The sequence below is a fragment of the Monodelphis domestica genome, chromosome 2, assembly GCF_027887165.1.
Source record: "Monodelphis domestica isolate mMonDom1 chromosome 2, mMonDom1.pri, whole genome shotgun sequence".
In the NCBI taxonomy this organism is placed as follows: Eukaryota; Metazoa; Chordata; class Mammalia; order Didelphimorphia; family Didelphidae; genus Monodelphis; species Monodelphis domestica.
In genome coordinates, this window is record NC_077228.1 from 410087137 (window position 1) to 410107903 (window position 20767).

The following is a 20767-nucleotide window of genomic DNA, read 5'->3' on the forward strand; positions in this document are numbered from 1 at the left end:
CTCAAATCTTTCCTAATCTTATAAATCTAAAGATATGGCTATAATTATATTATTGAAAAGTATTACTACTTGAACTTTTTTTCTTTTAATATGATGAGGAACTCCATTGGAATAAAATAATGGGTTTGTTTATTGTGCATGAGAAAGTATTCTTTAAAGATATGACATAGAGGGCTAAAGGAATTGAGTATGCACTTATATAAAGGACATGGGCTCTTGTTCACTTTATTGTCCTAAGCACTATTTTAAATTTAAACTTCCATTGGTTGAAAAGTTGCCAAATGTATAATTTGTCACTGATCTAACAGAAACAACAGGTCTAAACATGTACGGTAATAAGAAAGGTGCCAGTTCTTTGCCTGTATCTGTGGATACCCAAAACAGCAGAACCAGTTCACAATACTAGAACAACATAATACAGAACAAAATCTTGTTGCGCAAGTTTTCAAAGTTTTATCTTCATAACCTCTGAAAAGATTATTGAGAAGTTTGTGTGTGTTTTGCAATTCAGTAGTTTAAATCCCCCTGGTCCATTTTCTATCTGCTCACATTTATTTCTGTAGCATATATAGTAGTGACGAGGATGATGAAGATATTGAGATGTATGATCATGACTACGATGGACTACTTCCCAAGACTGGGAAACGTCACTTAGGAAAAACAAGGTGGACCCGAGAGGAGGTAACTTCTGGTTCACTTTATTCCCTAATGTAAACCTAGACTTTCTTGAGTCATTAGAGAACAGAAATATTACTAAACTACAGATGTTTCAATGATTTCAGAAAAAGGGATAGATCACCTCTTACCATAAGGTCAGGCAATCACATAAAACACTTGGAAATGCAAAAATCTCTTGGAAGTATTAGCACCTCTTAACATCTAATAATTAGGACAGACACTGCTGCTTCTTGAATACACTCAAATGAGTTTGTCAGAAGCTTGATTTTTCCATTAGCAATAGTATTTAAAATGGTCAGGTTTGTTATTCTTGGGTAGGAAGTTCATAATTTTATTACATGAAACATCCTGGTTTCATTGTGGTACAGAATGTAGTAATTTCTGTAAATTGTGCTCATTTTGCTTTATTTAACCTAGTACCTCACATTTGTATGCACATGGGGACCCTAGGGTTTAGATGCCCTATATAGGGGTGGGGGAAACTCAGAATATTCACTTCCTTTATTATGCATTTGCCCCTGATTACCCCTAAGAAACATATTGTGTTTTAGAGTTGTTACTAAAGGTTTAGGTCAGTATTATGCTAGTGTTTTAGCACAATACAGATTATTATATTACACTTACAAAAATATACAGACTATCACTGTTAAGTACAGATTTAGAATGGAGTGAAAACCTAAGCCCATGACATAGTTACCTTATTCTGATACTGGTAACTTCATTTCAGTTGCAGGTCTATTAATCCGTTGCTGCATCCTGGCGTTATTAAAAAAAAAAAAAGCACAATAAACTCTAAGAAACATAAAATCTTCCCTTTCTGAGATGAAAAAGTTCAGATTGAGTAATTAAATATTTTGCTTTTTTCTCTCCTAATTCAATGAGTATTTGTAGGCACTCTGCTAGGCTAGTAGGGAATGCAAACATGAAAAACAGCACAGTCCCTGCCTTCAAGATGCTTATAATTTAAGATACTGTTTACAATCATAGAAAAAAGTTACAACTGAATCTTTTATTTTTTGGTGATTCTGTAAATTGTTGGATTTGAAGAGTCTTTGAGAGATTTAAAAATAATCTATATTGTTGGTTTCTTTTTTCTTAACTTTAACTTGATTACAGCTATACAACTAGTTACCTGATGAACATTATTTCTTTTGATTATCTCAGGATGAGAAGCTAAAGAAACTAGTAGAACAAAATGGAACAGATGATTGGAAAATTATTGCCAATTTTCTTCCTGTGAGTAATCAATTGCTCTTTTAAAATAGTAACTCCCTAACAGTAAATAAAACAAGACATTTTGATAGGCTGTGTTTAATTACACATAATATGTAAATAGTTTGTAAGAAACACTTTGATTCATCTCATTTTGGGTACATTATAGCCAATACAAGGTTTTACTGTTAGATTGTTGTAACTACTATTCTGAACAATTTTACTATGTCATCATATAGTCAAAATACTCCTCAAGATGACAGAAATATTTTACTTAAATATATCATTAAATTAAACACTCAAAATTTATTAAGTACTTACTAACATGCAAGAAATTACGTGTTTGGAATACAGAGGCAAAATTGAAAAAGATTTTGTCCTCAAAGAGGGGCATATAACCTATACACAGATATGTGAATAAAATGCCTATACAGTAATTACAAAGGGGTAGAGAGCATCAACAACTAGGGGTAGGGAATCAAGAATTAAATACAACCTCCATCATTTGGAAGGTTTTTATTAAACTATGCTTGGAAAGAAGTTCCTTGGCTCCAGAGGTTACCTCTAGGAGTAATGGGTAGAAATAGCATCTAGACACACTTAAGCTTGATAGAAGGAAAACATGTCCTTGAAGTAACATTCCTCAGTGGAGGTCTTTAAGCAGAGGGTGGGACTACATGTCATTCTTTATTTAATTTGAGGGAATTGTGAAATGATATTGATAATTTGTTGCATAGTTGATGGTTAATTTTAATAGCAAAGTACAAATTTCTTGGTCCAGTAGAGAAACAAATTTCAGTTAATTGTGATGGCTGGCCATGAAGACATTTCTTTTGATTTCTTTAACATTTATTTAGTCACTGTAGGTGTTTCACTATTGATATAAGTACTAGTTACTTATGTTCAGTTATCTTATTGATAAATATAAGGAGGTTTTTCCCTTATACCACAGAAGAGTTCTTAACAATTTAGAATCTGTGGATCTGAATTTTAAACTTTCTTTTAATCATACTTTTTTATTTTGTTGTTTTATATAATTAATAAGAAGGGGAAGGCCAGTGATATATTCATGCCTCGAAATGTTGATTTCTTCATTTAATATTATACATAACTGATTATAAAATTAAATCTTTAGTTATCTTTAAACTACTATTTATATTATAGTTTATCTTTATTTTCTTTTCTGTAGAATCGGACAGATGTACAGTGCCAGCATCGATGGCAAAAAGTACTAAATCCTGAGCTAATCAAGGGACCTTGGACCAAAGAAGAAGATCAGAGAGTAAGTATCTTCTCTTCTTTTGTTTTGACCATTGTATAGAACCTTTGCAGAATGTTGCTTTAAATTATAGATGAATCTTTTCCAACTTGAGATAAAATATGCCAATAGGAAATAAAGGACACTTTAACCACATTTCCAGTCAGCCAAAACAGTTTTATAGAAATTTCACTGACTATATTTCAACACTGCAGAATAATTACCCTGATTCATTATATAGCACTAACACATCAGGTGATTTTTGTATGTTTATCTGAAGGTGATAGAACTTGTACAGAAATATGGTCCGAAACGTTGGTCTGTTATTGCCAAGCACTTGAAGGGAAGAATTGGAAAACAATGTAGGGAAAGGTGGCACAACCATTTAAATCCAGAAGTTAAGAAAACCTCCTGGACCGAAGAGGAAGACAGAATAATATACCAGGCACACAAGAGACTGGGGAACAGATGGGCAGAAATCGCAAAACTACTGCCGGGACGGTAACGTCATCAGATTTATTTATTAAATGAGAAAGGAAAAAGGATTGGGTGTGGAGCATTCTGTTTTAAATATTGAAGAATGGCTTGCATAGTATCAGTCACAAATGTTACATGGCATAAAACAGAAGCATAGACTTCTACATGTGGATGGAGCCTAAGAGGTCATCTAGTGCCACATCCTCTTTTTGCAGATGAGGAAACTGAGACCCAGACATATTAAGTGACTTACCCAAGATTACACAACTAGTTATTGGTACAGTCAAGATTTGAACCCAGGTCTTCTGAACACAAGCCTAGAACTTTCACCTTAACATATTCCAAGGTATTTTCTTTTAGCTACAGTAGCATTCTATAAATTATTGCTTTACTTTGAAGTAAATAAGTAGTGATATTCAAGTAGCAAAGTAAAATTTAAAAGAACCAAACAAAGCAAAAACTTAACTCTTCCTTAGGAACAAAGCAGAAACAAATTTTCCCAGCAAAAAAGAATTTATAACAAATCTATCATTTGGAACATAGGATTTTTAGCACACATTAAAATCACTTTGAAGGTGGAAGACTGATGAGTATAAAGTACATTGAGATTTCTTCCAAAGCTCCAATTTATTTATTTATTCCCCCCCCAAAAAAAAAAGATTTTCCCTCATAACAACCCAGTGAATATAGGGAAAAAGGATCCTTTTTCAGATAGGGAACTTGAAGCTCAGAGAGATTGAGTATCTAGTTTGGTGTCACCCAGAACTTCAGCCCAGGCTTTCTGACTCCCAATTTCATTGCTCTTTCAACTACAGCACACTCTCCATTTATCCCCTGCCTCTCTACTAGACTTATTCAACGACACTTAACAGTGGCATTCAAAGACACTTAACAGTGACAAGAGAGTAAGGGAAGTCTGGTGGTGAATATCTCCTAATTCTTGTGAAATAGGATTTTTTCTTATCATTGTACCTGTGGATTTCCTGAGCTGCATAAACTAGGAGTGTTCTTTAGAGAAGGAAAAAGTCATAGAAAAGTCCTATCATCTCTAAAATTCCATTTCATCTTTTAACGTTCTTTGGTCTAATGAGAAATGGTGCAGCTCTGATGATTCTGATGTGGCAGTGCCTTACTGGTAAAGGTAGACTTGGCCACTTTAGAAGATCTGGGAGGTTTAGAGGAAAGATGAACTCTTCTGTTTTCTGTGACCCAAGCAGGGTATGGAAGTAGGCTCCGCTCCCAATTATCACAAATGAAGGGCCAATTGAGCTCCCTCTCCCTTCAAAATGACTCCTACCCCCTCATTAAAACTAATACAGAGGAGGGCTTCAGGCTATTTACTAAATTCAGAAGCAATGATTGCCTAAAAATTATGAAGGATTAGCCATATATCATATAGTGAGGCAACAAATTCTATCTTCTTCTACAATTTCTGTCCAATTGAAGAACAAGTGTTTTTCCTTTTTAAAAAAGATGTGAATTTTACAAGTTCTATCTCCAGGGAGGTTGGGTACTTGACATGGATAAGGATGCCTCAGGAATCACTATCCACAAATATTTATTGTGCATCTGCTATATATGAGGATTTCAAATGCCAGAAACCAGAATTGAAATGATTAATTCTCTAGTATGGCAGAAACTTTCCAAATAATGCTTTTTAATACCAGTGACGGTCACAAATTCACTTGATGAAAATATTGCTTTCTTGAGATAAAATGACCCATGATTTGATGTATGTATGTCTATACAAATTTGGTGGAAAGTAATTGGTAGATTTTGACATCTTAAAAATATGGATATTCAAGTGGTAGGAAGTAAAGTGAATCTTAACTTTGTTATAAAAATAAGAATAGAATAGAGGGAATGATCTGCAGTTTCCTGTCAACTGGCTTTATTCTGAGTACAAACTTTTGCTTATAAAAATTTAATATGCATATATTTCTGTGCAGAACTGATAATGCTATCAAGAACCACTGGAATTCTACAATGCGTCGAAAGGTTGAACAAGAAGGTTATCTTCAGGAGTCTCCCAAGGCCACCCAGCCAACAGTAGCCACAAGTTTTCAGAAGAACAATCATTTAATGGGTTTTGCCCATACGCCACCTTCTGCACAGCTCCCATCAACTGCCCAGCCCCCAATTAGCAACGACTATTCCTATTATCATATCTCTGAGACACAAAATGTAAGCATTAGAATAAACTAGCTTTTAAGAGCCATAATAATTTTTTACCTCTAATGAATGCCATTCTATCTGTATAATGCAGCGCTTATTTTTAAACTTTTATTGAAGCATTTTATTTTCATATAACATTCATTTCTTTCCTTACCCCACCAAGCAATGCATCTTACTTTTTAAAAGCATTTGCATGTATGTTATCTCATTGTATTTTCATAGCAATGTTTTCAATTAGGTAGGACAAATAATATTATCATTCTCATTTTTAAAATGTGAAATTAAGTGGCTAAGGCTCTTGTCCAGGGTCACACAGCTAATCCTGAAAGGAGATGGCTAAAACTAAAAACTAAAAAAAAGCCTACAGACTAATGGTTTAAATTATCACCACACTAAGCTTGCTGTTAACTTTCTTATTTAACATAAAATGTACTAATAAAGAAAATGAATGAAGAATTAACATAAATTAATGATGAATTAATATAACATATTCTGGAGATTTTCACTTGACTTTTTGAAATTCCACCAAGAAAAGAAAAGTATGCTTTTAGAGATTCTTTTTTAATGATAGGACAGTAATGTCTGAAACTTTGCAATGTTTTGGTTTTTTTTTCTCTCTAGGATTCATGGAACTCCCTTCCTTTTGATGAGCATTAATTTTTAGGGAAATAAGTCAGTGATAGTGGGTAGATAAGAAACACTGAAGATGAAGAGATGACAGTTTTAAATATAGTAGTAATACTTTTTTTTAACTTGAAAATTATGTGAGGCTCATCAATAAAGCTTTTAAAGGCACATGAAAATTATCTGGAAAAAATCTCTTTGCTTTTTGATTTATTAGATACATTTTTATGTAGACCCTCCAGAAAGATTATTTTGAATGAAGACCACTCATGAAAAGCCTCATGTTTTCAGTTAGATCTCTACCATTCTAATAATTAAAATGAGAATAATTTTATTTATCAACTTATTGATACTATAATCTTTCTATCAAACATAGTTTCTTTTTTCTCTTTTGCAGTTTTACTTTAGGAAATTTTCCATTGTAATCTTTCAAATTGCTTAGTAAGCGTTTCCTATTGGGGTTGATGAGCATTTTGAATTTCTTTCTTTGCTATGAGAATTTGAATAAGTAATTACTTTAAAAAATTGCCTAATTTCAAATTAGATCAGGTTTTTATTTGTGTATGCATTTTATCTGCACAGGGTATAGTTACCTAAATCTTAGAAAGTAATGTAAGCATGTAATCACCATAAATTACTTTTTTATTTTATTTTATTTTTTTAAACCTTTTTTTGGTCTAGGTTTCCGGTCAGATTCCATATCCCATCGCATTGCATGTAAATATTGTCAATGTCCCTCAGCCAGCTGCTGCAGCTATTCAGGTAGATAATTTAAAGATAATTTCAGAAAGGCATTAGTGGAACACCAAATATACAAATGGTTTATTAGTCCTGGAACACTTTCCCCCCAACATGTTGAATTATATAAAGAAGGGGAAGATGGGAGGGAGTTCTGACCCAGGAAGCAAATAGTCTACTTTTCTGAGGTGATGTTGAAACAGCCTATTAGTTAACACCTGCAGCAGGGGCATTTCATTTCACATGGCATGTTAAATTTCATTCCCGATATTAAAACCAGGATTTTTACAGTGGAAAGGGGCAGTTGGTATTTGTTTCATCTCTTGAGACTAATTTGGCTGTGGTGCCACATGACAAGAAGTCACAGGCATTTTAGCTACAATCAGTTCCAATCAGACTTTTATCTTTTCTTTTCCCTCAACTCTCAATTTCAGAGACACTATAATGATGAAGACCCTGAGAAAGAAAAACGAATAAAGGAATTAGAGTTGCTACTAAAGTCGACTGAGAATGAACTGAAAGGGCAGCAGGCATTACCAGTAAGAATGTCACTGTGTGCTTGGCTGGAGGGATAGCAGCTTTACCCCAGTGCCTTTCTTTCTTTTCTCCTTCCCTTCTAATTGTGACACTAATCAAGGCTCTATGTTTCCATTAAAAAGGACTTGATGTTGCACATTCTAAAATGCAACTAATATTAGACAGGGGTTATTTTGCCCCTCTCTTAATACAATAGTGACCTCACATATTGCTGGTAATAGTCATCCTTAATGTCACTTTGTTCTGTGGAATTATTGCAAATAATTAAGAATGTAGTAAAGAAGATCAGTAAAATAAAAGGCTATTTTAGCTACCATAACACTGATTGAAATCAGAATTTTTTTTAAAAAGCAATATTTCTTGTAATGAAAATGTGGTGCCTATTTGTTAGATTGTTTTTCTTCTCTTTTCAGACCCTCTTTTACCTGTATATTATATACCTCATAATTTCAGACTTGACTTGGTGCATGTTCAACATTCATATTACATATACAGTACACATGTATTTTTTTTATTTCTCTATGAATAATGTTAGCTCTTTTAATTGCATGCATAAAACCAGTGCTGGCTATTACTGAATTCTGACATATTTTGTAGTGATTAGATAGTAAAATTAGCAAAGCAGTCTGTCCTCTGTAATAGCTAAACAAAAAAAATAAATGAAATAAAGAAGAAAAGTGATAGCCAGCAGATACTTTTATGAATACATTTTTTTGGTTTAATCAAATTATTATATGCATGATGTTAGTCTGACCACTTTTAACTTTAGTTAATATTTTGCAATTTCTTCTGTTGCATGATCCCACTGGACAGAAACTTCTGTTAATTTGCTCTTCTGCTTTCCTAACCACGTTGATTTGACAGCCTCTTCATTGCATTGGTGTAAGCTGTAGTACTATCTAGGGATAGAAGAAGCAAAGATATATGCAAACAAAAGCAACTCTAACTCTTAAATACTTTAGCTTTTTGTAGGGTAATTGGGTAATTTTTTAAAAATTACACAGCAGAATCTTAATAGGTCCTTGGGATAGTATGCTGATACAGATTTTTAAATATCCTATAGACGAGAGATATACTTTTGTACCTATATGTAAATATAGACATCTATGCCCCTATTACTTGCTCTTTTAACAGAATGATGCCCACAAAGTAATTGTAAAGCTGAGAAAAATACCACTACTTAAAAGCAGGGTCTTGCATTGATAAAAGGAAACATCTTGACAACTGTTTCATAGGCGTAAGTTTTAGATGATGCAACTCCATTTATCTTTCCTCCAACAGCATCTGACACCTTGTGCAATTTCTTTGCTAAGTTCCTTCTTCCTTTTTTCTCCCCATTCTTTCTTTCTTTTTCCCCTTCTCTTTCCTTAGACACAGAACCATACATCCAGTTACCCAGGCTGGCACAGTACAACAATTGCGGACCATACCAGACCTCATGGTGACAATGCACCTGTTTCCTGTTTGGGAGAACATCACTCTACTCCATCTTTACCAGTGGACCATGGCTGTTTACCTGAAGAAAGTGCATCCCCAGCAAGGTGCATGATTGTTCACCAAGGCAATATCCTGGATAATGTTAAGAACCTCTTAGAATTTGCAGAAACACTCCAGTTTATAGATTCTGTAAGTAGAATTGACAAGTCAAGGTAAAATGCTGTTTGTTTCTTTTTTCCCCTAGAATTTGAAAAATCTACACTATCATTGCCATTTTTAAAATGGTTATACCGTTACTGACATTTGTTATTTGCAATACTTAAAAGTGATTTTGGTCTCATACTATCCCTTCTTTTATTTTGAGAGTCATTGGTATAAATGGCTTCTTGGACAACTTGGGTAAAATCAGGGTTTTTTTAAAAAAATAGTTGATCTTGAATAACCAATATTTTGAATAAATAATCATACTAAAGTTTATAAGCAATTTTGCTGTTTTGAGGGTGGGAGCAATTTGCCCATTTTGTGTTACTCTCTTCACATCTGTGTGCTTCTTTAGGATCCTGTTTTTCTTTGGGGATAAAATATCAAGAGCTTTATCCAGGCAGATCAAGAGATTGCTGAAGGATCTTGAAGCATGAATCCATTCACTTATAAGAGTTAGGGAGGTTGTTCCTATAAAGCATCAATCTTTGTTTACCAGTCTGTCTTGATGAAATAAAGCATTATGTTTAAGTAAGATAGACTTGTATAAATTTAGTTCTTAGCAAATAGATATTCTTGTGTTCATAGTTTTAATTCTTTTTCTTAAACTTTCCAGTTTGCTCAACAAGTAATTATTGAGCATTTGCCAAAATAAAGGCTGAATTTTGCCCAAATGCATCATTCTCTAGAGCGTCTACTTTCTTTGTTTCAGCATGTGCATAATCAACAGGACATTTTGGTAATCATGTAGAACAAAGGATTGAAACTCAGAGGTGTAGATCAGTAGGATTTTCCTTCATTCATCCCCTCATTCATTCATTCATTCATATAACAAATACTTAGGAGTTACTTACTATGTGCCAAAAAAATATTGCAGCCAGCTCTGGATGGAGCATGATAGGATTACCTAATATGGCACAATTCAATAATTGTGATGGCTGCTAACTGCAGACATCAGAGTAGATAGTTGTTTGATTTGTATGTGGCATCTATTTTTCAATGTCATTTCACAAGATAGCACATACCCTACACAGATCATCTCATAGTCCCATCCCTCCCACATTGTTTCAGGATTCTTCATCATGGTGTGACCTCAGCAGTTTTGAATTCTTTGAAGAAGCAGATATTTCACCTAGTCAACATCACTCAAACAAGGCCATACAACTTCAGCAAAGAGAGGGCAGTATGCATAAACCTGAAGGATGTATTAGCACAAGCACAAGCTTGAGCAAATGCATGTTGAGTCAGGGTTTCCTTGACTCGCCCAAGTCCTTACCTACTACTGCAAAGCACAGCACAATTCCACTCGTCATCCTTCGCAAAAAAAGAGGGCATGCCAGCCCGCTAGCTACCGGAGACTATAGCTCCTTCATATTTGCTGACGTCAGCACTTCAACTCCCAAGCGTTCCCCTGTCAAAAGTCTGCCCTTCTCTCCCTCTCAGGTAGATTAAATGCTACACAGATGTTACTAATTTCCAATAGTCTCAAGAGTGTTAACAATTTAGAAACTAATCCTTCATAACGAATGACTAATTATTCTTGCACTCACTGATTTCATTTTATGTTTGAATCTAGCCACTGCTGTGTCAGTTTACTATGCAAAGATTAGGCTACCTGCAAACTAACTGATGATTTTATTTTAATTGCCTCTTATTCTTGGTGGTTTTGAAAGGGGAAGATTGTTATTTGCATGGCCTTTGCTTTTATTTCCTCTAGCACCCGATTTTAACATTTCCATCTGTCACTCCCCTCCTTTTAAAGAAAAAAAAAACACTTTCTGCATCTTTGTCTACTTATAATTTGATTCATTGATGGGGCCTGAGGGTAGTAAACTGTGTTTAGATAATATTTAAATATTCAAGTTGTGATGAAAAGCTAGAATAAGTAAAGGTGCCACTTTGTCCTTAGGAAGGAGAAGAAAAAGTTAAATCTTTTTTTGTTATGGCTGTTTTGTGTCATAAGTTATATAACATTATGTAAACACAGTTTTTACCTATTAATTTCCTTGTTTATTTAAGGGGTTTTTCTAGTGATTTTTAAAACTCAAGAAAATATATCATGAAAGGCTAACAAATGCATATTAGAAACTCACTATCATGTAAACAATGGAAAAAATCCAAATAAGTGAGTAATTTGGCATACTTTAATTTATAATTATCTGTTGAATTTCTTTGAAACGTAGCGTTTACTACAGCAAAATGTCTCTGAAATAAGTTAACTCAATCAATTAGATTCCAGAATCTTCCAAGCATTTTGAACAATTTGATAATAGTGATATATTGTACAAAGTTAGAGAAGGAGGTTTAGATAGTGTGAAAGGAAAAAAAAAACTTAAGTTCCAAAATAATTTGCTTAATTGACATTAATTTTTCTAAAGTGACTGTTATTCCTTAAGGTGGCAAGCTCTTCTTATTTGGATAGTCTCTTTGGGATTTGTAGCTTTATCACCAGAAACCCTAATTTGATTCATGTTGAACATACACAGAATCTTGTGTGTGCTCATCTGAAAGAATATTCTAATCGCAGAATATATGGTTATAGTTATTATTGTAACTATTTATTAAGTCAATAAAATCTGCTTTGCCAAAATGGAATTTCTTTTGATTTGGTTGAATTTTAAAGGCAATATTTTAACTTATATTTGATTCTTTTTTTCTTTCATATTTACAGTTCTTAAACACTTCCAATAACCATGAAAATATGGATATGGATATGCCTACTTTAACTTCTACCCCACTCAATGGTCATAAGTTGACTGTTACACCATTTCACAGAGACCAAACTGTTAAACCTCAAAAGGAAAATAATATGTAAGTCCTTTAATAATGAAATGTATTTTTCAGTTTTGTGCTATTTGATAGGATATGCTCATATTCCCTGAATAGCTTGAACCATATTGTCCACAGGTAAAGCGTATTTTCCATCTTGAGTACTCTCTTTCCAGGATACTAGAGGTGCATAATCATAGGAGAGTAAGGGTGGTAGAGAGTTCTTGGCATCAGGAAAGCCCTTGTTTTAAATCCTATTTCTGACATATACTAGCTCTTTGATCATAGAAAAGTCATTTAGCTTCAATTTTCTCATTGGTAAGATGAGGTTAGCAATATTTATAGTTCTTAAGTTATAGGATTATTGTGGGAATCAGAAATGCAAAATTTTTTTAAAGCATTACATGGGATGTCAAAGTGATCAAAACTTAAAAATGTGTAAGACTTTTGATAGACACTGTCTAAAGTCAACTGGTATTATGACTATATGACTAAGTTGAAGTGGATAAGGCTGACTATGCTCATTTTAAAATTTTATTACCCTATGTTTGTAAAGCCTGTTTTACATAACAGTTTCTGAATAAAAGCTCTCTTTCCTAATTATGGACAAAAAGATCTTAAACTTTTATTCCTTATCACTTAGAATGAGGCCAATCATCTGTGTTTCAAATTTTAAGAATCTTTCCCCCTCTTTTTTTCACTGTGTTTGAATACATAGTATTCTTTTCATATTTGTATGAGTTTTTCATGGTTACGTAGATAAAACATCAACTCACACACAAGAAATCTTGCTAATTCAGTAACTGCAGGAGATTTGGGCTAGTCTGAATTTTAGAAAATTGCAAAGTGCAGTGCTTGATTCCAGGTACATCTAATCACCAAAAGAAAGTTAGCAAAGTGTTTCCTGGTAGACATCCTGCTTGGATAAATAGGAAAATTTCTTGTAAAATGTTTAAGGGTAAGCATCACTACCCTTTCAAAGATAGTATATAAATGGGTACCTTAAAAAAGTTTAGTCTCTGGCCTCAGACACTTCCCAGCTGTGTGACCCTGGGCAAGTCACTTAACCCCCATTGCCTAGCTCTTACCACTCTTCTGCCTGGGAACCAGTACACAGTATTGATTCTAAGATGGAAGGTGAGGGTTTAAAAAAAAAGTTTAGTCTCTTAAGAAGGTATATACTGTGCTTGAAATCTTGGGTTACATATTATCCCCCCTGCAGTCATTGCTTATATAAAAATAGAGAAGGAAAAAAATAATCTCAAGTTTCAAACTGCTAAAATGCATACCTGCAAAAGTACATGTTTTAAATGACTATTAATATCCTGAATGTGCATAATGGCAAAAATATTTTGTATAATTTTATCTTTAAGAATATTATATGGTATTCTAATTCTTTGAATATTGATAATCCATATATGATAGATCTTTATTAGCCTGAACACTTTTTAGCCAGAATACCTTCTCTAACTATGTCAGATAACAGAAATGAAATCTGGAGCTAGAAGGGACTCCGGAGTCCATTTATTCCAATCTCTTCATTTTACACATAAGAAAGCTGAGGCCCAGAGAGGTTAAGGGGCTTGCCCAAGATCACAAGGTGCCTTGTACCTTGTTCAGTCATATATGACTCTTTGTAATCCCATTTCTGCATTTGTCATTTGGCAAAGATGCTGGAGTGGTTTTGCCATTTTCTTCTCCAGCTCATTTTACAGATGAGGAAATGGAAGCAAACAGGGTTAAGTGACTTGCTCAGCATCCCACAGCTAGTATGAGGCCGGATTTGAACCCAGGTCTTCCTGACTCCGGGCCCAGCACACCTCACAGTTTAGCTGCCTTGCAAGATCACAGTGGTAGTATGCATCAAAGAGGAGACTTGAACCTAGGTTAACTTACTCCAGAGCCTGTTCTTTTCATTGTACCACACTGCCTCTCAGTGATCACCTTCACTCAAGAGATGCTGAAACTCATTAAGAGAAAAAAAATCAATAAATTAGATGGGTATTATAATGACAAATCTTTTTCTTTTTAAAGTTTCAGAACTCCAGCTATCAAAAGGTCAATACTAGAGAGCTCTCCCAGAACGCCTACTCCATTCAAACATGCGCTCGCAGCACAAGAAATAAAATATGGTCCTTTGAAGATGCTAGTAAGTTTGGGGGGTTATTTCTAGTTAGGTGGACCTACCATTAGAAAATGAACTGGCTTTCTGACATTATTCTTCTCTTTAGCCTCAGACACCGTCTCATCTTGTAGAAGACCTACAAGATGTCATCAAACAGGAATCTGATGAACCAGGAATTGTATCAGGATTTCATGAAAATGGACCACCTTTATTGAAGAAGATCAAGCAAGAGGTGAGCACAAAATAAAAGTCTTCGGGAGAGCCAGTCCGCAACACAGCAGTCTAGAATGTCTTTTACTGGTCTCTTGGGCCTGAAGATTTGGATATGCAGTTTGGATCTCATGAATAGTGAAGATCTTTGTAAACTGCTAATGGTCTGTGGAGGTTCATCTTTTATTCCTCAGTCATCCCCATCCATTTTTTGACTGACATGATAACAGAAGGTATAGTTTAATACATACAGGATCCATGATCCTCTTGTGGGAATGCTACCTCCACTAATGCAGATTGCAGCCCTCTTCATGAGTTTCCAGTTAGGTGGCACAGTAGGTAGAATGGTGGACCTGGAGTCAGGAAGACCCGAGTTCCATTCAGCCGCAGTCACTTATCAACATGACTTCTCTCTGTCTTAGTTTTATAGTTTACAGAATGGGGATACTAATAGCACCTACTTCATAGGGTTTTTATGAGAATAGCATGAAATAATATTTGTAAAGCATTTTGCAAACACTAAAGCACTATTAGATGCTTTTTTATTATTCTTCCATGATCAAAAACTCCCCACATTGGCCAAAACTCTGCTAACAAGCTTCTCTGACCTTTGTTCTATGACTTTTAGACCACAGACACGGTCTGTCACACAGCCAGGTGGTATATTTTTAAAAGTTCGAGCTTGTTTTTGCACTACAGTAAGGCATCAGTGGGGTTTTAGCAGACATAGAGAAAGAATGAAAAGCCAGACTAATTCTGCTAACCCTTTCTTCATGCCTTCCAACTCTGTCCTAAGAAGTTTTTATTCATTCATTCCCAGCTGCCAAGGACAAAAAAAAATTGGGAAATTGAGATTTAGGTTAAAAAAAAGGTAATAAAAGTGGTGCTTTCTATAATTCACACATGAAAGGCAAAGGCTAATAAGCCTGACTTTCATGTGCCAAAACATTTTAGAGTGGCAAAGATAATGCTTCTGAACAGAGGAATTAAGATATGGTTTTATTTATATATATATATATATATATATATATATATATATATATATATATATATATATGTATATATACACACACACCTGGGCTATTGCCATCAGTGAGGGAGAAATTTGAAAATGTGTTCATAAATTCATTTATTTCCCTCTGTTTCACAAGAAAAAGCATTTAGAAAATGAATCCTTCCTTTTTACTCCTAGGTGGAATCTCCAACTACAAAAGCAGGAAATTTCTTCTGTTCCAATCATTGGGAAGGGGAGAACTTAAACACTCAACTATTCACACAGGCATCTCCTATGGAAGATGTGCCAGTATGTATACGCAATTGATCTTTGTAATTTTTGTATCTTTGTATATTTTTTGTATCTTTTGTAATCTTTGTAAAAAATCTTAATTTTTCTTATTTAAGATTTTGAGTTTCCCTTTATTTTGCTGAAGACTAGTTACAGCAGTTCAGTTGGAACCCTACTAAATCTACCACATTTCCAAACTTGCCCTGCCCTGTGTACTCTCTTCTCAGACAGCTGTTTTGGGATAGTTTTTGGCTTTCACTGCTGTTACTAATGGCCTACATCTGAGACTGATGTGTTTATGTAAAAGAAACTAATCCTGTTCAAATTCAGAATTTTCATTTTTTATTATTTTGTTGTTTTAATATTCATTGTGGGTGTATTTTTGGTTCTCCAGCTTTTATTAACTTCCAGGAAATAATAGTTAGAGATACGTATTAGGATCACCACTTTTTACCTAAAGCTTTCCTATTTTCATTGACATTTACTTCTTCTCTTTGATCTTTTGGTGTGCCTTGCACTGAATAGGTACACAATTAAAATATTGATTGATTGATTAGGTTCTTACTGTTATTTAAATTTGGTATTCCTATTCCTGCTCATTTCAACCAAAGTATAATTTGTGGAAAGGATTCCCTTCCCTCTCCAAAGGACACATATGTAATATCACTCTAAAAAATCAAATCTTTAAGTCTAGACAAACAACAAAAGAATGTCAAGCCCTGATTCGTAGCATTTGCTAATTTTGAAGGTATAAAGACTCTGAAAATTTAACAATCAGTTCTCATGAGCCAGAAAAAACTAGCTCCAGCATACCAATGGCAAGAATTAAGTGGCAAGTAATAAATGAACCAATTCCATAGCTTAGAAACTCTTTATTAAAGAAATCTTACTGGAAGTGTCATATTGAGATTTTTTCCTATATTCATAAATCATAATGTCATAGGATTTAACACTGAAAAGGGCATTAGAGATAGAGATAGAGATAGATACGTTAGCTCGTTCAGATCTCCATTTATTTCATGAGGAAGAGAATTTGTTACAGACCACATGCCTTCTCCAATGAAGTTCATAGTGAACTACTCTCTAAAAATGCTGGAATTCTGTTTTACATTCTCACTTCATGGTATGTTATCTAATCTTATAAACATTGCCTTTTTCTTTTTAGAATCTTCTTACAAGCTCTGTTTTAATGATGCCAGTGTCAGAAGATGATGTTCTCAAAACGTTTACAGTACCTAGAAATAGATCCTTGGCTAGCCCTTTGCAGGTAATTTCCATACTTGCATTACTTCCTTTTTATATTTTCACTGAAAAACTTATTGCCCAGTTTGTTTTTTTGCCATGAATTATATTTAGTTAAGGGGTACTCTAAAAAACAATCTGGTTTGAAAAAAGACCCTTAAGTCTCACTGATATTTGTATATGGCTGAATAATATGGAATATGGAGAACTCATAGCCTCTCAAATGAGCCCTAATAGAAGGATGAATCAGTGTTTCTCTGGTGTGTTGACCTGAGAATAAGATTGCGTGTTACATGTCATCAGTATCTGGGTCCTGGGGGCAGCTGGGTGGCTCAGTGTATTGAGAGTGAGGCCTAGAGACAGGAGGTCCCAGGTACAAATCTGACCTCGGATACTTCCTAGCTGTGTGACCCTGGGCAAGTCACTTGACCCCCATAGCCTGGCTCTTTTATCGCTCTTCTGCCTTAGAACCAATACAAAGTATTGATTCTAAGTTAGAAGATAAAGGTTTAAAAAAAAAATCTGGGTCCTGATTTTTTTGACATGTTGGAAAAATGATTTGGTTTGTAAAGTTTCTTCTTTGACAGTTTCTTTCAAAACTTTCCCTTTCTCATACTTTTCCATATAGCGTTCAGGTACTATAACATTCAGATTTCAATAGATTTTGAAATAAACCAACTGGAAAAAAACTAATGTCTCTCATTCCCAGAAAAAAGAAAAGAGTCAATTCCCAATGATGCCCTTATTGGCATCTTTTAATGTCCTATAAGTCTGCATATTTCCATTCTCCAGTGACCAGTCAGTGTATGCAAAGTAAATACAAATTTTTCTGAGGAAGAAATCATTAGGAAGGCAAAATTACTACCAAAAAATTTTACAGATCATCTGAGTTGTTAAAGAAAAATGGCCTCTACAGAGTAATGGCTCTGACTTTGCCAAAACAACACTAGAACTTCTGTTGAACTGGGACCTGTTTTAAAAGACCAAATGTCACCAAGACACTAGGGGCTGAAAAAGTAGAGGAGAGGAAGAGACTATGAAACAAACAAAATTTAGGAGAGCTAATTCAGGAATATCTCAATTATTTTCTATGTGGATAATTTCAAACTATTTGAAATCTGATCATTATAGTACCTAACCTCTTGTTTAGTGGAAGAATGTGAAAAGAAAAAAAAATCTAAACTCAACCAGAACTAGAGGACATTTTTTGGCCCCCATCACAATCTTTTCCCATTTGCCAATTCAAAAATACATTCCCTTCACTTCCTGCTTTTGCATAATACATGGTACTATTTGAAATTCTACCAATTAGAAATTCACATGGATTAACAATAATACTTTTTTTTTAAATGAGAACCCTCTTAGAAGGATTATGAGGTAATCAGTCATTCCTGCATTAGTATAAATTAGTTATGTCAGCTTGCCTTTCTGCTAACTTAACTCCTAACAAAAATTCAACAGCACTAAGGGAATGGGAGTTTTGATCAAGAGAGGAGCTCCCTTGGGAGGCTGAGATACTTCAGTATTTTTTCAGTTGATTTATTTCAAAATCTATTGAAATCTGAATGTTATAGAATCTGAACTCTCTCTCTCCTCGACATCCTCTCCCATTCTGGCCCAAGCATGGGAGCATGGCCAAACATTAGAGATTAGAATATGTTTGGGGACCAGAGTGGGAAACGTCTGAATATTTTGTCAACATTTGAGACTTGTTAAAGGAAAAACTTCCCCTTTCTCCCCTTCCCTCCTGTACTACATGGCCCTCTGGTCCCAGAATAGAATATAGGTTACTACTACTGTTATCTGTCTTACCTTATGGGTTAAATAGGCTTTCATGGCCTAGTCTGGGAACCTGACCAACATTTTTATCATTGTTTATGTGGGAAAAAGGAATTATAAGGTCAATTAATTTTTTAAATATAATTTTGAATCTGAGGACTCTGTAATATATTGAAATTTAGGCACAAATAGCTCTTAGGTTACTCATTTGGGGGGAGGTTATCATTGCCATGTCTTCCTTCACTTCTTACAGAAAATTGAGTTATTACTTTTTAAAATATGTATTCATTTATTTCATTATCTTCCAATTACATCAAAAATTTAACTTTTATTTATAAATTTTTAATTTCCAAATTCTCCCTTTTCCCTCTCCCTTTTTCTTGAAAAGGCAATCTATATGATATTGATTATATATTTGAATTTATGGAAAACATTTCCATATTAGCCATGTTGCAAAAGAAAACATTAAAAAACAAGAAAAATAAGAAAATTGAAAACATGCATCTCAATCTCTACTCAGAGTTAATTAGTTATCTCTCTGAAGGTGGACAGCATTTTCCGTTATGGGTCCTTTGGAATTGTCTTAGATCTTGTCTAATCAGATTAGCCACGCCTTTCACAGTTGAGAGGCATTAAAATATTACAATTACAGTGTATAATGCTCTGGTTCTTCTTACTTCACTTTGCATCAGTTCATATAAGACTTCTAGATTCTTCTGAAACTTCTGCTCATTATGACTGTAAAATTTGAACAGATTTTCAAGATTCATGGAAAAGCAGCAAAGCATCCATAGATTATATTTAACTTTATTTTTAAAATATTGATAGGCCTTTTACAATATAGGAATGTTTTCAGTGAATTCTTAAATTTTAATTAATAGAAATTACAATTATTTTTAAGTCAAAAATTAAACAACGATTTTATTTGGTCAGATCCATTGATGATTTACATCAAAAATACTATTTCTAGAATTGAAGTTAGTAAACAAATTACACTTAGGGTTAAAGTTAGTAAACTCCAGTTTACTTGTCACTTAGATTATGTGTACAAAGTTCAGTGTGAGAGAAGGTTTCATTATATGCCATTTTACTTAAGCAGGGTAGACTGACCACCAAATTACATAATTCAAATTCTTTCTAATCCAAAACAAAAGTAAATACATTTTAAGGTGTTAGTTGTCTCATCTTATCTGGCTTGAATCATATAGTCTGTTATTTATAATGATTAAATTGGATACCTAACAAATCTTTCCTTTTCTTTTTGTATATTTTCCTAGTCTAGCAATCTTATTGCTAAAATGAATCCTAAATTCTCATGTGTTAAACATTTAAAATTGCTTCAAGCAAAGTCATAATTTTTTTATTTTAAAAGTCCCTTCGATCTATGTAAAGCTACTTTTCTTGTAACAACAATGCATTTTGCTTTTTAAACATGTCAATTATAAAAGTCTCAATAAGCAGTTAGTGTATTCATTTAAGCTTAAACTTTACAAGTGTATCTTCTGTCATATTCACATATTACAACAGCATTTGGTGTTAGGAGAATAGTGTCTGAATATTTTAACTTCGGATTGTGTCTTGAATAATCTATACAACTTCTAAAAATTTTGTATTGAAAATAAATGAGACATCAATATAGTATCAGGGAATTACCACTTAGACCAGGGTTTATTAGTACTGTGCCTGGCACATAGTAGATGCATAATAAATGTTAGTTGATGTGATTGATTGATAGAATTTTTATTCAAACCATCTAAATGTAATTTCCAAAGATATTTTGAAATTTCTTGAAAAAAACCTTATAATTTCTTAAAACCATTAAATGCTTATTGAATTAAATTTAATTAATATATGAATCATTAATATGGCATAAGGCAGTTGATTTTCAAATTCACATCATACCTCCAAAAATTACACTAAATGCTTAAAAATCTACTGTTGCATATATTTTTGTCAAGTTTTACATATGTAAGTTGCATAGAGTGTATATGACTAATACAAATAAAGCAGATACTTTCAA

General features: G+C 33.8%; 1 protein-coding gene and 1 long non-coding RNA gene across 10 annotated transcripts in view; one reads left to right on the forward strand and one right to left on the reverse strand.

Moving 5' to 3' along the window:
• Positions 1–20767, forward strand: part of MYB (MYB proto-oncogene, transcription factor) — a 38352-nt gene that overhangs the window by 5941 nt on the left and 11644 nt on the right. For 3 of the 9 annotated variants that reach the window (XM_003340390.3, XM_007484590.3, XM_007484589.3), the window contains exons 2-15: positions 564–681; positions 1843–1914; positions 3080–3172; positions 3429–3649; positions 5575–5809; positions 7106–7186; positions 7597–7701; positions 9071–9325; positions 10409–10780; positions 12009–12148; positions 14141–14255; positions 14338–14463; positions 15634–15744; positions 16892–16993. In XM_003340390.3, the coding sequence (XP_003340438.1) occupies positions 564–681; positions 1843–1914; positions 3080–3172; positions 3429–3649; positions 5575–5809; positions 7106–7186; positions 7597–7701; positions 9071–9325; positions 10409–10780; positions 12009–12148; positions 14141–14255; positions 14338–14463; positions 15634–15744; positions 16892–16993 (2146 nt within the window). The remainder of the gene's footprint in view (positions 1–563; positions 682–1842; positions 1915–3079; positions 3173–3428; positions 3650–5574; positions 5810–7105; positions 7187–7596; positions 7702–9070; positions 9326–10408; positions 10781–12008; positions 12149–14140; positions 14256–14337; positions 14464–15633; positions 15745–16891; positions 16994–20767) is intronic. The other 6 variants (XM_001370048.3, XM_016428914.2, XM_016428913.2 and 3 more) reach the window with 6 other exon arrangements.
• On the reverse strand, positions 8016–10703 carry LOC103103475 (uncharacterized). Its single transcript, XR_462988.3, has 3 exons — positions 10614–10703; positions 9216–9323; positions 8016–8598 (listed from the first exon to the last, which is right to left on the reverse strand). It is a non-coding gene; the product is annotated as an uncharacterized LOC103103475 (long non-coding RNA).